The following is an 18,858-nucleotide window of genomic DNA, read 5'->3' on the forward strand; positions in this document are numbered from 1 at the left end:
AAACTCACTTATGTAGCTTCCTGTATTCTTTAACTTACTACCTATCAGGTGGGAAAGGGTTTTTAGATCTCAGTGCAATTTTTAAAATGGAACATTTCCTGCATTTACTCTTGGTGAACTGCTAAGCAGAATCAATGCAATACACTGTACTGGTATTTCAAAAAGATAAACCTGCACACTATGAACATGCTCTCTAGGAATGTTTTGTCTAGGAAAACATGGGGCAAAAGCCTTATCTATAAAATATTGCAGCTTCATTCCTAATTAAGGACATATTCCATATTCCAATATTTTCCTCTTTGTCCACTGAAGATTTTGCAGTGTTTAAAAGTTTTGATGAAGGATGAAGACAGCGTGACAACATTTTTCTGTAAGAAATATGCTATGTATATAATTTAACGCTGGACACTGAACCTTACCATTACCAAGAAGCAGAAAACAGTGTCTTTAAATTCCCCTCTTCCTTAACTACTCAAGGACATGAGCCAAGGTGACTAGGTATGAACAGGATTCCTAATCTACTGGCTTGGTAATTTTTGTGCAGAAAGATTCTTTTGGGAAGGTTTCCATTCAGCTTGTTTTGAATTATATTATAGTCTTGATCCTCGCTTTATTGCTGCTTTAGACTTTGGATGTGTATTTGCATAAAATTTTGCAGATCTGCTTTTATACCACTAGCTGCTCTCTGGCATAAATTACCTATGTGTTTAGTCCATACATATTTGTTTGGCATTGTTACTCAGCACCATGTTTTCAAAGCCTTCCTGCAACATGGTAAACTGTGAAAGGAAATGGAACAAAACAAACTAAAAATTATGATTTTAGAAAGTGCTTGCTTTCAAACTGGCACGTTCATTATTTACTTTGTTGTCTGGTAATCATTACATCATTTTCAAGCATATTTTCACATTTAAACTACTTTCTTAAATCACAGCATTCTGGAGTTGATAAGGCTACTGTGAAATAACTATGAACTGACCAAAATGCTTGGAATGAGCAGAAGAGCAGAAGTGGCTAGCAAATACACAACGAATAACAACAGATGACCTAGAACATGCTGTGATGAAAACAACATATTCAGCATAACATCAAAAAAACTCCAATGAAGCCCTTTCTCTGAGTTAAATAAACAAGCATTACTGACTTGTTTATGAAGAAGTATGACTGAAATATGTACATAAAGAACTTAAAACAGCCTTACTGATTCACAGGATATGGTTGTGACATCAAAATCTATATAAACCCAGTATATGACAGGAAAAGAGACATTTACAAGTAGGAATCTCTTAACACTGGTATAAACAGATTACATGAGATATCAGATTGAATCTGTGCTTCTGATTATGGAAACATTTTAGCTTAACTTTTTCTATTAAAACTGACCATACACAGAATTTTATCTTTAAAAATAAATACTTGGCTCTATTAAAGGACAAGTTACTTAAATACAGCCATCTAATTATATTAATTAAAATAAATGAAATATGTCATCTTCAGTGCACAGCACATAGGTTGAGTGTGAGCAGTGAGTATCTTGCCTCTAATGTAAACATTAGACAAGTAGATTGTATCAAAGGATGGAAACATTCATAATCTACATAATAAATGTCCTGGCATTATTTAGTAATTCATAAAATAATTCAACATTGCTCTATAAAAGGAACATGCAGAGATAAAGCTACAGCATCTCTTAGCTAGAAGCAATTCAATGATTCAGCACGTGGTCTACCACAGTTTTGACCACGATACAGAATTGATACGGCATGCCTCACCTGGACCTGTCTCAAACACATCCTCTGAACTCCTAAAACCAGACAGGCCCTCAGCACCAACCCGGACTTTATATGCTGTTCCTGGTGTTAAACCCTTTAACACAAAGAAGCTTCGAGAACCATTTACAATTTCTTTTTTCCAATCTTCTTTGCCTACAAAAATTTTAGGAAAACAACACAGTGGAATTTTAATTTTCTCTGTATTACTGGAAGATTCTAGACAGAACACTATCAACAGTTACTTGACTAAACTATGGATTGGCTGAAAAAAACCCAACTATTTTCTCAGAAAAATAATAAAATCATATAAAATTATGACTTCAAATAATATATTGCATGCAATATATTGAAGACATTGTATGTAAGTTATGAAACTATTTTAAACATTTGTTCCATTGTACTAGAAAAACAGTATTTTCATTTAGTTCTTTTAAAAGGCTTACAGAACTTGCAATTATAAAATACATTAAAATATATTTTAATAATTCTGTAGTTTCAATCAATATTTATTTTAGTCAAGAAATTCCACATTAATATCTGAACCTATCTCTTAACACCTTTTTCTAGCACAGTCTCAGCTGCTTTGACCAATATCCAGAAAAATCCATTTATATTCCAATTCTCAGATTGGTCATGTTTAGTCATAATTTTAGAAGGATAGATTGTTTGAATAAACGTATCTTGGTTTTATTAGCTAACTGTGTTTTAATTACTAGTGGTATTATCAAAGATTAAAACCTGGGTTTATGCCAATAAAAGCATGTAATTTGGTTGATGTTTTATTTTAAGGTTTAATTTAACAAAGAATATTATTTTGATTGGCTCTCATTTATTTTTTTCCCTGAATTTGGCATAATTTAGGAAAACTGTTATAGCCTATTTTAATGCAGCTAATCATATTTTTACACATGTAATCACTGCATTATGAACAACTTCATGCAAACTACATTTTTAGAAGTTCATGTTTAAAAGAATTTATAAAATAATACAAAGGAACAAAGGCTGATATTCTATCTAAGCATCAAATATCTGCTACACACTGATGTTTATTAAAATGAAAATTATTTGATCTTCATGATCAAATTAAAAATAATTCTTTTAGACATTTAAGAGCTACTGTTACCATTGGGTCAATTTAGGAACACATTTACTATAGAAGTATTTAAAATATATCTGAACACTGTAGCAAAATTTAATGAAATGACTTCTTACTGCCTGCTACACCATATTCAACATAAAAGTTCGCATGATCTGGTCCCTCATACTCCCAACTGATATTGGCATAGGTCTCAGCGGCAGCTGTTGTAACATTTCTGATCCTTGGATAAAGTGGTTGCACTGAATATACAATAGAAAAACAAAGCAGAATGCGAAATTGTGACTTCATACATTAAAAAAAGAAAAAATATTTTAAGAATTTACTATTTTAATTTAGACCATATACAAAGAAAGTATAGTACATTTGTATTGTTTCCATTACTGGAAATCAGTGACTGAAGTAGTGTATTTGGTAATTGAATCCTAGGCAGTTACTACACTATGAAATTACAAAGTAACATCTATGTACTCTACTGAACATGCCCTGTATCACAAAATCTGTCAGATACTTAAAAATACCTAATTGCCAAAATTCTGGAAAACAGTATTTCTATCCATCTAGAAGTGAAATGCAATGGAAAGTGAGAAAATTGTCAGGGTAACAGGAAATGGTAGGAGAGAAGGGAGGCATGAAGGTGGTACACACCTCCCTTTATACCACCCATCATTGATGGACTGCAAATGCCTCAACTGCAAGCCCTTATGGGATTTTGTCTCTATTGCATTGATAATGATAAAAAAGGAAGACAATACCCTTATAGAATGTTGGACGGACAGTGTGCATGACTGGGGAAGTTGCAAAAAGGGTTTCTGAATATCCTTCATCATCAGAGACAGTAGGAAAGAAAAAAATAGACAGTAAAACCAATTTACATCAAAAAGTAACATTTAAATACTACAGTAAAACCTTACCTGTTAAATGAATAACACATGCACACTCTAAGTTCATGCAGGAATCAATTAGTTTTGCTTGTTAAAATATGAAACAGCTAAGTGATAGACATGTATTTGAAAACAAGCTGAAGTGTGTGTGTGTACTGACACCTTTACTTTCACAGAACATTTCTGAATCAGCTTCATTAACATTGTAGAAACAGCACGTTTAGACGTTGGAACATTAAATGTCAGATATTGGAAAGCCAATATCAAAATACTCTGTCATGAATGACACAAATCATTGGAATAAAAGAAGCTATTCATTTTATGGTACTGTGTCTTACTGCTGACATTCTCGTTAGACAACAGTCCTTTTCACAGATACACATAATGCCCACATGTACTGACTAAGAATTGAATATGAAAAGCGCTTCTCTCTTCAGCATCCTGTAATTAGCCACTTTGCTTATACCTTATTTCTTTTTTTTCCAATTATACTTGTTACAAATGGACATACAGTTCAGTATTTTTGTTTGCCTAATATTAATGAAGAATGTATTTTAATAGTTCTAGTAGTGTAATAGTGCAGACACAAAAAAGATCTTCCTCAAGGCATGAAATTAGTTTTTAATGAAAATGCCTCACTTGGTTTGCCACTGACTTTTCTATCCTGCTAAAAATATCTTTTCTGCTACAAACAGCATCAAAAATACTTCGCAAAGGACTATGAAACATCAGAGGTAAAAGCCTAGTCTCAGTAAAGACAAATGGTAGAATTCCAACGGTTTCACCTCTACCAGAAAATAAAATGGGTAAAAGCCTCTTCTCAGGGCAAGAGGTGCTGCACAGATTTTATCTACGTACTTGAATTATTTTCTCCTCAAAACAGGATGGCTGACTGGAAGAAGTTCCAAAATAGATTCAATGAGAAAATGGCTTATTTTGGCACAGTAACATAAATAAATAAATCTATATAGAAGCCCCTAACACAGGCTAAATAATGAGTACCATGCCTAGAAAACTGCAGTTTCTGAGTATTTTTAAAATCACATCAATTCTCCCAAAAATATGTCATGATTACAAATTTTCACAATATCAGACATTTTATCTCCATACTTGCATAAAATTTTTTTAACTCTGTTCCAGTAGTACTTACTCAACTCTTCAACCTGTATTAAACTAATTACTCACACATTTGATATCTCTGTAGGTAAGCTGAGCTTGTATATTTTATATATAATTTCTTTCACCAACCAAAAATAATAAGGAATATATTATTTAAAAACTAAAGAATATATTTATTCCTTGGCTAAAACCACCTGAAAAAGAAAAAAACCCAACAAAAAACCAAACAACCAAATAGGAAGCACAAGCTTTTAAAAAAGTCATCTAGGTTACTAAGTCAACAATAAACCCCCTAAGAAATGCCAATGCCAGAGCTGTCTATGGGAAGTCTAGCATGTAACCATATACACTTTGGTAATGCAACAGGATTAGATTCTGCTTCTCTGTGCCACTTGAAGGTAGTAAGAGGAAAGAATAGCAGGCTCCAAATTTAGAAGGTGCAGAGTCTGACATTGCAGACAGGATATATAACTTCCTTTCTCATTTGTACATAGGAACAGGTGTTACAATCAGCGTCTAAGCCCTTGTTTTGTGCCAAGAAAACAACTGGTTCGTATTCTAAATGACGTTGTTTTGTTCCATCAAACTGTGTTTTCTCAAACTCGGATTTTCCCAGATTCTGCTCTTCCACAAAAGAACTAATTAGCGTGCAACTCTGTGACTGATGTTTGTCACCAGTGTTAAACTCAGAAGAAACTATTAGCAATAATCCATTTCAAACTCTTGCAAACAGATGTCACAGAATTATACATAACTTCTCCCTCATCGTGCCTGAACACGAGGATGAAGGAAACTCTCATCTTGCGTGAAAGACTCCAGATGACAGACAGCTTCTGTAACACTAACCAAATTCGATAATCACATTTCTGTAAAATCTCTACCTTATCTTGTGTTTTGGTTTATGACTGATTCATGCTTACATTTATCAGATGTACTCTTATCTGATTCTTACCAACAGCTGTTTGTATAGATTAATCCATTTGTAGTATCTGGTCAAATGTAAGTTTTGTATTTCTTTTCCTATTGAATCCAGTGCACCAAGAAATTTATTCAGTAGAACATTTAATTTCAGAATTATTATTTTTGTAATTCTTCCTCTTTTGTACTACTGCTTGATCTAATTTTCCAGCAAGCCTGGAAAATTTTAGTTAAGTCTGTTAAATGTGCCATATCTGCAACATGAATACACACATAGGAAGATAAAAGATGGATCCTGCGTTGATGAAAGTGTAAAGCCGATGTGGTTACAACATATAAAGCTTGTCTCCAATCTACCCAGACTCTTGATTTCTCAATCAGCGCACCTCTAATTATAATTAACCTCTTAGTTCTTCAATATGTTTCCCAGCACGGTTCACAAATGCAAAGTCTGTAATTGTCAGCTGGCAGAACCTCTCAGCGAGTGCAAGCACCAGTTGGTAAAGAGGTGGGGCATAAAGCTCTGTCTCAGGGAGCAGGAGTTTTGAGTCGCAGCGCACTGTGCTCCCTTGATCTGTAACCACACTCAACACTGTGCAGCAGCGCTGGCAAAAGCCTCGCTCTAAAACTGATGGGAATGGATTGTTAATAAGCTACAGTTTTTATACTGACTGACTCCAATTCAGCTACCTCCAGTAAATTAAGCTCTTCTATTCACACTATGATACAAATGCAAAATTTAGCTGGCACTTCTGAGAACAGTTTCATTCCTGTAGCAAGATACGGCATAAAAGTATTTGCCAGTTGTTGAGAAAGAGGCCTACACTCGAAGTAAAATTTTCCTATCTATTCAAACTAATTCCAGTGCCTTTTAAGTACAGCTTTTTGTAGAGGTCTATTTAATCTTCCAGCCTTTCAGGAGTGGAGTTCCTCCAAATAACAGTTATACTCGGGCTGCAGATTCAATAGAATTTAATAAGACATCATATGAGATGTGAATAGATTTTAATAACAGAACAGGTACTCTCTCTCAAGATTTAGTTCAGCAGAACAATAAATTAAATAATCCCCTAAGTGAATAAACTTTAGGAATTTCCATGGGATTCACCTGATCTCCAGGCAAAAATGGCAGGTAGATGACAAGCACACATTTGAAGATTGGTGCTAAATGGAAAAAAAAACCCCCAAACCAAACCAAAACCACAAAGGAATATATCACAGATAATTAGTTAAAATGCATATATAAAGAGAAAAATAAATTCAAAGGAAAAAACCCCAAACAAACCACACAAGAAAAGATGAAGGAAAATGGTAAGAGATTCTGACGAGCCTGTAAGACACAGAAAAGGGTTTTGCTTTTGTTTGCTTTTTAATGTACAACTTTTACAGCATGAAATTCAAGTCTTAATGTAACAGCAGGAGTGAATTCCATTTCTGGTAGTGAAAGATGGGCATTAGTAACTTCTAAGATAATTTAGGCCATTGCAAGAGCATTCCTGTAGTGCAATAAATACAGAAGATGAAGAAATGCAAGACATCATTTCACTGATAAGCATTTAGCATGGCACGAATTTTGTGTGACGTGTACAAAGCAAAAGGTATTTGCAGGAATATTTGCCTTTCAATAACCATCATCTACTCTAGTCTGGTATGCAAAGCATCATCATTGCTCCCAGTAGACTTAAAAGAGGACAGAACAGTGGCTCTGCTTAGCAGGTTGTACTGAAAGAGTAACATAGATTTATCCTGAAGAAGTCCACAGGGAGAGAGTGGCTGAATGAGAAGTACAAAAATACTATGAACAATTTGAAAAGAAAAAGCAGCTTGAACTTGTTAGCGAAAAATATGGAGACATAATGTGAAATGATTCAAAGAGGGAGGGAAAACAGATGGTGGGCAGGGAAAATGATTTAAAGAACAGCACTTTGTACGGAACAAAGAAAATTGAGATTAACCTGTTTCCTATGAAGAGATCAGAGTTATGAACTCAGTTGAGAATGATTTCTAGCCTACAGAAAAGAGCTACATAATGGGGATTCAGCCAGAAAAAAAAGAATGCCTTCAAACCCAGAGGCTAGACTACTTGTTTTTCTCCCTTGCAACACATGTATTTCTGTCAATAATACTTGTGAAGTTCATAAGAACATGGTAGACCAGACTGAGTACTGACTGCATTGACAGGAAGCATTAGCTTCAATTACAGATAACTGTCATCTCACAACTTTATTTTAATTGCCGTTCATTGTCTCTGTGCATGCAGACTACAAGACCTTGCTTTCAAATAGAAATGTTGACTAAATCAAAAAGAAGAAACAAGAAGGCTTGTGAAATGAGACTCACACAACATGCCATAACTCCTTACACTTTATCTTACAACAAACACAGTAATGAGCCCACGTGACTGTTTAATCAGCAACTCATTTCTACTACCAGCCAAATTTGTATTCTCTTCCTTCCTCTATAGACCAGTTATTTAAAAATTCTAATAGAAAATGGTGGAAAAGGCTTGACTCCAGTGATCACCTCAGTCACTTTCCAGCTGCTAATGTAACTATTTTATATGTATCAGGTTATTATTTCCCATTTTTTCCTCACACCTCAGTTACCTCATGCTTGTCATTAGATGACGATATACGTATCAATGCACACTGCTTACCTAGTACTGGGTGTAATACATCATGTTTCATATATGCAGTTTTCAGACACATTTAGAATACAGATTGCTAAGAAGAAAAACACTTATTTTTTCTGTGTAGTGCCACAATCTGACAAAATTTAAATAACTCATAACACCACAGTATTAGAAAGGAAAAACGACAGTGCAAGTCAAACAGGAGTATCAACTATAGCAGGACATCTTGGCCATCTGGTAAAATAATGTCTCATGTGGGTTTGTGAGAGAATCACATGGATCTCCTCTGCTAAGTTTCCCTTCAACAAGAAAAATACCCTCAATTCTTGTAATTTGCCAAGATCCATTTTACTTGTGCTGTTTGATACAATGGCACTGTTTGTTTAAAGAACTTTTTTATTAGGATGGTGCCCATATTACAGGGAGACAATAACTATCTCCTTATATTGTCCCCCTGCTTTCTACTCAAGCTACAGAACCCAGGACACTTTATCTAAATCCCTTAGCTTTGACCTCATATTTCATGTTTTCATCTAAAATTTTTATTTTACCTCATGTCAAAAAAAAAAGCACAAAACTTGCTTCTCTACTTACTGGTCTAGAATATACTAGATATCTTTACTTAACACCAGTACAGTCATTATAATCAAACAAACTCAGCTGGGACAAATATTAAAATACCAGGTGCAGCAGTAAGCAGACTGTGGTTACTCTCATTGTTTTTAAAGTAATAAGAGACCATTAAGGGCCCACGCTTGTCTCAAAAGATGGCAAACGAAAAATGGAGCCAAGAGACAAGGAATACATTTCAGAACCACAATAAAAATATTGGGACACTCTAAGATCCTTAGATTCGCTGTAGCTACACCTCTCTCTGCATTTTAATGTAAACTTTCAGTCTCAGAAGTGAAATATGTCCCAAGTGGCACAGCTTGCCCTCATCTGAATGATTTTAATTCCTCCAGATTCTTGTGTTTAATGCTCCTGACTGGCCAAGCTGTAGGTCTTCAGGGGCAGCTAGTCAGTAGAAAACACTAAGTAGAGAAATTTCAGTGAAATTTAGGCTGGCTGAATCTGGGACCTATTGTCATCTTAACTTCCAAGATGAATGTGCTCAAATTGAAAGAGAAAGGATAATTAAAATTTTCTGGTAAGTTCTGCCTATCAAAACAAAAAACTGGTATGTTTTTGATCACAGAAAGGTTGGGAATATCTAAATTTCACCACCTCCTTGGTTTGGCTTTGGGTCCATATTAGTAGGAATTGTACATTGTACAGACCGTCCTGCACTTAATGGAGGAATAAAAACTCACTGCTTGGTATGGCTCCTTGAGTGGGACAAATATTTCTATCTTCCAAATCCACCCACTCATGAGACAAAATCATTTGGCACTTGATAATATGATACTCCTATCCTTCCTCATAGTCCCTGATCAGTAGTGAAACAGTTAACGTGTTAATGTAAGTAACCAGTAAGAACATTCATCTCAGACCTGCAGCAACTCAGATGTCCTAACAGATGCCATGGCTTTAGTTCCATCCTGTTTGCAGTTCCAAAGTTTTCTTTGCTATAGTGAGAGCTAGATGCTACATGAATATGTGAAAACTTTGAAACCATAAACAGCATGGAACCAAATGAAGACATCTGCTTAGTTTTCAGAGAATCTGAGATGACAGCTCTGAAACGTGAGCTGCTCCAGCTGATCTTACAAATAAGATGCTTTGTGCTAGCCACAGACTGTGATACAGCTATAAATAGACCTCATTTTCACACAGAGAATCCATTTTTCCTTTCATGAGTTTTTATAGTCAGCTATAAATAATTAGAACTTAATTTACATTTCTGCTGTTGATGTCCAAGACTATAAACCAGATTGAGTGTTCCAATCTGTGGTGACTTCTCAGCTATAACTAGACTAAAAAACAGTAAGAAGGAGCTGTCATTACAATAAATCCACAACTCCATACACTAACCAGAAATGCATCACATAGAATGCACTTACATGTACACATATATATTATATATGCACAAATGCACACATACATACCTATATTACAGTCCGATTTATGCCAGACCAAGAAAATTAAGTTCCTTTTTATGGCTATTATTATTCTAAACACCTGAGCATCAAATTGAAAGAAAATATATGTAAACCACTTCATGCTGTCTCCTCCAAGCTGGTAAAAAATACTGGGTATTTCATGCACAGATTTTGATTTGGGATGGTTATTGTCTGAGAATCTGAAATATAGATGTTCATTGGTGCCAATGACACCTCTGCAATAAAATGGCACATACATACAGAGACATCTTTCTGACTTGTATGTACCTAACAGTCCTCAGACAATCTTTGCTTCTGACAGCGAAGGTATCAAAATTTGGAAGAACTGCATTATAAAGAGCTAAATATTACTGAATTCAAGAATAAGGATGATAATAGGTTCCACTCACTGAAATACCCTCAAGTACTCATTCACAAGACCTGTGAACCTAAGACAGCAGGAAGCCATTTGCCTGTATATTCAAGTCGATACTCAAACTGAGAAGTATACAGAGGGTATTGTCAGTCATCTGTCTCTTGTGCACAGCTCACTTGTGAATAAAATATACGTGGTCCAATTGGTAGCATTAATCAGCAGTGAGAACAAGAGTGCACCTACTTTTTAAAACAAAACAAAAAAAAGGCACAGGGCACAGGCAGTAAAAAAACCTCCTTTGCAAAAGTGCTTTTTTTTCTACTCCAGCTAATCAGTGCTAGTGCACCTGGATCCTAAATATTTGTGACACTGACTTACATTTGTTAAATATTCAGAAATAATTAGCCTTTGCTGAAGCAAAGCTAATGAATTCCCCTAGAACTATATGGCAAAATAGTAAGATGAAAGGTATTAATAAACATTCTGTATTCCCTTTTTTTTTAAAAAAAAAGAAAACACCAAAACCCCAACAAAACCCACAAATGTTTTCTTCGAGCACTAATTAATACTTTGTATAGCAATGTACAGTCCAAGATCTTCTGTCCTTACCACTGCAATTTCCCCATTTGCAACACTGCAAAATCCACACATTAACAAATCATGCAGTTTCATTTTACCTTTGCCTGCACCTACAGCAGGATGGAGAATACCAGCTTTAATGGAGGAAAACAAGAACAGGAACACTATATAATTAGATACAACACCAAAGGGAACATACATACATAATTTCATTATAAACCAGAAAAGCATGCAGACTAGATAAAATGTATTAATTCAAATAAATTAGAAATGATCCACTTATGCTGAACACTGACAGACTATTACAAGACAAAAATTAATGTACATGCATTTACAAAACTTTGTGGCTCATGCTTGTTAAGGTTCACAATTTAAAATAAGTGTAGTTCATATGCAACCTTAATACAGTATTAGAGAAACTGCATTGCATACCAACTCATCTATGGAAATTCCAATAAACTATATTTCTACTAAGCATAAAAATATGTGAAAAGATGGTATCAAACCAGACTTCTAATAATATGTGCAAAATCATAAAAGACGTTTCCCCAAAATTTTCCCTTTCCTTAACATCTTCAACAAAAGAACTGCCAAAGTCAGAGATCTAGAATGACAATAAATGTAAAAAACAATGACAGGACTGAAGAATAGACTTCAGTTTTTAAATATTATACAATGTCACTATTTACTTGGGGCCATAGATGACAAACTTATTTCTGCAGGGTTTTTTAAGTTTAAGGTTTTTTTACAGTTACTGTCAGCTCTGTAAAAAAAATTGAGACCTCACAGAAGCTGCTGCATACTTCAAAAGAGACATAATTCCCTTTAGCCATAAAGCTTCATCATTTCATTAACGATTGGACTTGATGATATAAAGGTCTTTTCCAACCTAAAAGATTCTATGATTCTATTTCAGTATTGTTCTCTGAGACCAGAGCAGATCAGTGAAGCAGAATTCACAAATAGAGGAAGACCACTTAAACTGTAAACTTAAATACAACTTTGAAGCTCAGAAAAGCTGAAGCCTTAGAACTTTTAAGTTTATATTGAAAGGAGGGGCTTTACACCTTTTTTGGAAGTTCCACTACTGTGGAAAACCTTTGCACACCTTTTCTTAAAAACTATTTAAAATATTTTATTAGTGTATAATATAGTTAAGAAAGCTCTAGGAAAAAAAAAAGATACTAGGGGCTATTTCCTTAATAAAAGGAAGTAGTAGCAATAGTTGTAATAAAATTTGCAGTGGTTTTTAAATTCAATGGGTTTCCTCTTCACATACTCATCTTACCTTCATCCATAATTGTTACTGCTTCCTCAGTTATCTGATTTCCTGATCCAACTGAAGTTTGTGCATTAAAGTAAAACTTGTAACGTGTGCTGTAATTTAAATTTTTTAATATCAAGCTGCTCTCATTGGCAGGAATTCTTATCTCTACCAGGGGACCCAATTCATGTGTGTTGTTGACTGTTGTTACAAGAGAAAAAAAACAAAAAAAAAGGGTTAGTTAGGAAAATTGACTACATTGTCACTGAGCAAAACCAGGATTTGTTGTTGCTTGTACTTATTTGCTTTGTTTGTCTGTTGCATTGTTCATTTCAGTTTATATGAATGATAATCTACAGTTTCAAAAGAAAGTCATATTTGTGTAAAAAGGATCTATGCAAGGCAACAAAATCTAAAAGGGAGACAGGAAACACCAGTAAGTTTTAAAAGTACAACTTTCATTCTGGTAAATATCTGAATCTAAGGCAACCAAGTCCACATCAAATCATGTGAACTTACCCACATTTGAAACACTGATCATTAAAAACTTCTGAAACTCTAAACTAGCTGCCTCACATAAATCCAGTAAGCTTAGGAATAAAAAAAAATACTCAAGTGACTTGTATATAATGCCAAGGAACAGTGGAAGTTGGTAAGTGGAAGAAAACAAACTTCCTTAAATCTGGTCCATGCACACAAAATTCGTAAACGTCCAGTGTCACTGCTGGCAAATCTCTGGGCAAATAAGCAGTGGTGTGGGGATCCTAAGAAAGTGATTTACAGCTCTGATATGAGTAAATGGCACATTTATGAACTTTTCTTTTTAAAATACCATGAAAACTGCAGAAGAAGACAACAATGTAATTGGATGTATTTTGATCTACTTCTAATGATATTTTCTCTGCAGTTCAAACATGGAATTTTTAAGTGGTGGTGTCTGGCTTCTAACTCGGCAGTCAATTATATGTAGGACTTCCATTTTTCTTTGAAACATGGTTTGAAGAAATGAAAGTAATGGAAAGAGCTAACCTTGAACTTAAGCAAGTAAAGTTTTCCAAACAGAGTCATCTATATTGTCAACATACATTAATCTTTTTCAAACTTGATATCTATGATGCATTCATAATTTTTGTACATATAATGCATTAATTTCACATATTTTTTCTTAATAAATGGATTGCTATTTGGTAGACCTATTGTCTAAGTTAGTCATATATTCATAATTAACTTACTTGGCTGAAACTTCAGTATATATGATGTCAAAACACCATTTGGATGGGTAGGTGAACCCCACTCCAGTGTCAGAGAGTCCAATGTTGGGTTAGTAATCTTCAAAAAGGAGGGTGAGCTGGGAACTTTTAAGAATATACAGTAAATACAGAGTAGATTAACTTAAAACAACGGATGAATTATTAATTCTTAAAATATTATTGTATTGAGACAGATTATTATTTAATAATGTCCAAAACGAAAAATCAGCAATTACACCCTTCATGTTCTATTTCTGAATATACTACATTTAAGTTTATTCTCCAGATTTCTCATTTCATACCTCCTTCAGGGGTCCTAAATACTTTGTCTGGACTTGCTGGTCCTTCTCCTTTACCATTAGCAACTCTAACATTCAGCTTGTAAGTACTATATGGTTCCAGCCCTGGCAACATTCCAAAAGTCTTGTTTCCTCTGAAAGTCAGTATCTTTTTTTCTACATGTCGCCTACTCCTTCTGGATAGACTTTGCACTTTCCAGTAGTAAACCTAAAGACAAAAGAAAATCTACAGTGAGTATTTAAGTGTCCTGATTTTACAAACTCTAAGCTTTTCCATGAGTATTCATCACTTACAGGTAGGAATAACTGCAATTTTAATAAACCCAGGTGAGACACAGCGTAGAGCTTTCCTGCTCCAGAAACAGACTTTGTCCAGAAACAGTCATTTCTACACAACTGGATGAAGACTATCACCTGCCAGTTCTGCTAATGCTCAAAGCCAGTTTCACACAAGTTATGGTTTGGAATTGCATTAGTATGTGATGGTTTTCATGTTAGCAAGTCCATCTGAGAGGCAGGACTCATTCAAATCATCCATTCTTTCAGCAAGCTGTCTGCAGAGCTTCCAAAGCAGGCTTGTGCTTTGCCACCTTATGTCACACACCTGACCATGCTATTCCTTGTGATGTGAAAGCCAAGTAGACATTTTTAAATGGGAGAGAAAACAAAAGATTTGTCTGGGCTGGAAAAACACACAAGTTCTGAAAGGTCTCTGAGGTTACATTCATGGAAGAATTTCCACCTAGGGATAGGAAGACTATTCCTCCATTTATGTAACAATTATATAGTGCCACAGAGCTGCTTCTGGTGGCCATTTTGCTGATTGAGTTTCTAAGAAACTACAGATGAGCCTCAGATGTAATTAACTTGACTGGACCCTCTTTATTATACAGTCTATCTAACATGATATCTGGGAAGATATTAACAGTTGCTCCTGCAAAGACTCACATTACTCCTAGGATTGTCACCTTCAAACACATCATTGTTCATTTTTCACAAAATAATTTTTATGCATGTATGATCACGCACTAAAACTGATACAGCAATGTATTTATGCAGTGATTCCCTTTAGGCCAACTACAAAACACCTCTTTAATTCAGGAAGCTGGGATTTCATATATAAATTCAAGAAAGAGAACTGTTAAGACTTACGAAGCCCAACTTGATAGCTTATAAAGCAATGTTACACTAACACCAGGTTCCAATTGCTAACAACATACCATATCACTCTAATCACTGTTAAATGCTACCATGTTTTATATGGCTTGAGTTAATGTTTTTCAACACCACCAGCTGTCATCCTATAGCTCTTATCCCACCAACTAGTATACAAATTCATTTACAAGGTAACAAAAACTTGAAGTGTTGGTAACATTACTATTGAAACTCATAAGGTATAGTTCACAATATTTTAAGAACTGTTATACAGTAACACGTCTCAAAGCATGTTATTATAGAAGGGTCATCACTTTTTACTAGGAAGTCTGAAATTCAGAAAGAGCTTTAATAAGATGGGTTTGATAAGCAGTTATTTGGAAGAGTAATATGGCAGTGAAAGAGACTGCATCACATTTTTCATGTACTGTATTGAATAACCACTGAATTCATAAGAATAACAGGAAAATAAATGGGCAGGAGTAACTATGAAACTATTTTTAAAAGTTTTTCTTATGTTTGAAATGCCTTATAGTACCACAGTATATCAAGTCATAGCTAGATTAATAGAAGAGCAAAACGAGTGATCAGCTGTAGACTGCTGCTAGTTAGATGTCTTCCTGCATTGTTCATACGCTTGTCTTCATGGCATGACTCTTTAGAGAAATATCCCTCTCTTTATTAAGAAATGTGTCCCTGACACCACGCTGCATATTGGGCTACTGTCTGAGAAAATTTTATTAAATAGGAAAGCCTGAATTTGTTAGTAGGATTTTTCTGATGTGTTTAAAAAGAGCTAGTCATGTGCTTTGTAAGCTACACCAATAACTACGGCACTCCAAGCATACTCTGCATCCATGAAAAGTTTTCAGTGTTTATAAAGCCGTGTAAGAATACCTATCCACCAGCTCTTAGGGATTGTCATTTTTTAATGTGTTTTAGCTTGCTTTATCTGTATCTGCAGAAGTTACTTAAGAAACTTTTTCTGCATCTGCAACTTATTCAATGGTATACCACTGTCATGTTTGTCCCAGCCATAACAGCAAAACTACTCAGTGGTCAGGTCTGTTGTCAGTCCTGTGATCTAGAGCTTCTTTTATTTACAGTTCAAGGACAATGTCACAGGAAGCTACTGCTGCAAGGCTGGAACATTGCTGAAATTTGAATGTATTGATTCAATGCTGCTGCTCTTTTCAGCAAAATTGTGAGCTCACTGAGAAGCAAGAGTCCTCTTACATGTCAGTTATTTCAATCTGGATACAACCACATATAGGAAGAGTGATCTATTCTAATAAATAAGAAGGTTAATGTTTTTGACTGTACTTACTTTGTACCCTTGAAGGTGTCCTCGGACAGTTTTTAGTGGAACTGGGTCCCAATGCACCTTTGCTAATGTGCTGTTAATAACATGAACCTGCACATTGCCTGGAGCAACCATTGGCACTGTGTGGAAAGGAAGCAACAAGTACCTAGTTAGAATAAGAAACCACATGAACATATTTCTTCATAATGAGTCTTTGCATTGCACTGAAGAAGTAAGTTAAAATGTTCCTATATTAAGAAGCTGACCTCAGGATTAATACTACAGAGTATTACGAAGCTTCATTATCTCCAAATCACTTCATTTTAAGGAAAAAAAAAAAACCAAAACCAAACAACCCCAAAACACTATTATCCTCCTTTTTCAGTATCTTAATATTTTAAATACCCACTCACGTTAGACATTTAGTTGCTTTTAATCAGTACAACTGAGTCAAATTACAAAACTTACAGTCTTCCCCGGAATGTCCAATCACCTCTGATGGCTCTGGTGCATATCCCAGGTCATTTAAAGCTTGCACTTTAATTTCATAGGGAACAAAAGTTGGTGTACCAGACACAATATATTTAGATACGTTTGCAACTATAACAGATGTCCATTCATCATCAACATCTTTCTGGCGCCAGCTGACTTTGTACTGAAGCCCTGGTCCATTAGACTGAAAACCTCTCAAAGACTGAAATGAAAATAAATATTTTTAAAAATATTTGGAAGCATCCGAAAAATCCAAAGTCACAAAGGAAATATACCCATTCGTCTCTAGAATTTTAATGAAAATTTACCACTTTGTTCTGTGATGGAGAAGCACTGCTGAAATTTCCAAGCTATGCAATTTAGCTTTTACAGGACACCAGTTTAGTTGCTTTTGATTCATTTGTAAAAATCACATTGAATTGTGATCCTGGCTAATTGTCATGCAACCAAAGATTGTGATTTCTGTATACATACCTCGTTTTCAAGTATTTCTTAAAAAGTGGAAGTAGGAAAAACAGACTTACACCCTCTCCCTGTAAACAGTGTTGCCTAGACAGTGTTTTCTTGCCTAGGATGGGAAACTGGTTTTACATGGCTCCTCTTGAGCTCCCATAATGATGCTAACGGCATGACAGAGGAAACTTCCACAAAAAAATTTTAGTGGAACAATGCACAATATCTTAGTTTATCACAAAAGTTGAGGGTAGAATTAGGATTCACATTAGAATTCATTATAAAAATAAGACTCTACTAGAGATAAACCTCTATTTACATATTTAAGTTTTCCTAAACTGGCAGCAAAACATCTTGTATTACCAAATTAATGGCTTATCTTGAGAATTCACTCAAGGAAAATATAGCACATTCATTTTTTCTTTTTTTTTTTTTTTTTAAATTCCAGGCAGCTTTTCCCTCAAAATGAGGGTGGAGAAATGTCTGGATTTTACTCTTTTTCAGCAATATTTTAAGCATTTTAAGTATTCTCATATTATGTTCACAGTTAGATTATTATTATTTCTCAAAAAAGAAAAAAGCTACTTACAGGCCTGAAAAAAATGAAACCTCAAAAAACCCAAACTTACCTCCCATGTTATTACCAAATTATCAGGTTCTGAGCCTATCCCTTGTACATTAGAAGGATTTTCATCAGGGTCTAAAAATAAAACATTTATATGTGAACAAGGATGACTGTTTTTCATTCTAAGCGATTTCAATGCCATTCATAGAAGAAATCAATCACTGGTAAGTGGGAAAAGTTATTTACTTGCAGATTTTGTCAGGTACTGCTCAGATGGTTCACTCGGCTGACTTCTGCCAATCTCATTGACAGCTATCACACGGAATGAGTAGTTGACATACGGAGACAACTTCAACTGTACTGTTGTCTGAGTTCCAGGAACTTCCGTCTGGTAATGCCATACCCCTGGTTCATGCAGCCCATCTTCATATTCAATCACAAAGTCTGAAAACAGAAATTGAATCCAACTTTATGTCAAAACTTGCAACACCTTCCTAAATCAATATAGGCATTTCTGAATGAGCTAATCAGAAGGGAGTGATCCAATCAATGCTTTTAAAAACAATGGAAATAGAAATGTAAGTACATAAACCAGAACACAGATCTATAATGAGCATGTCAAAGCTACTGCCTAGGTAATATATATAAAATATAATATA

The 18,858-nt window shown here is 34.9% G+C and overlaps 1 protein-coding gene across 1 annotated transcript in view; it reads right to left on the minus strand.

Annotated features, from left to right (window-relative positions):
* Positions 1-18,643, minus strand: part of LOC104409790 (neuronal cell adhesion molecule) — a gene marked incomplete at its 5' end in the record, with an annotated part of 34,344 nt that extends 15,701 nt beyond the window's left edge. The window contains 10 exons of the mRNA XM_010019760.1: positions 1,773-1,925; positions 2,985-3,110; positions 11,517-11,552; positions 12,707-12,883; positions 13,915-14,037; positions 14,235-14,439; positions 16,714-16,829; positions 17,158-17,383; positions 18,264-18,334; positions 18,446-18,643. Coding sequence (XP_010018062.1) covers positions 1,773-1,925; positions 2,985-3,110; positions 11,517-11,552; positions 12,707-12,883; positions 13,915-14,037; positions 14,235-14,439; positions 16,714-16,829; positions 17,158-17,383; positions 18,264-18,334; positions 18,446-18,643 — 1,431 coding nt within the window. The remainder of the gene's footprint in view (positions 1-1,772; positions 1,926-2,984; positions 3,111-11,516; positions 11,553-12,706; positions 12,884-13,914; positions 14,038-14,234; positions 14,440-16,713; positions 16,830-17,157; positions 17,384-18,263; positions 18,335-18,445) is intronic.
* Positions 18,644-18,858: the final 215 nt, after the last annotated feature.

Source organism: Nestor notabilis, unplaced genomic scaffold, assembly GCF_000696875.1.
Source record: "Nestor notabilis isolate BGI_N333 unplaced genomic scaffold, ASM69687v1 scaffold32878, whole genome shotgun sequence".
NCBI lineage: Eukaryota > Metazoa > Chordata > Aves > Psittaciformes > Psittacidae > Nestor > Nestor notabilis.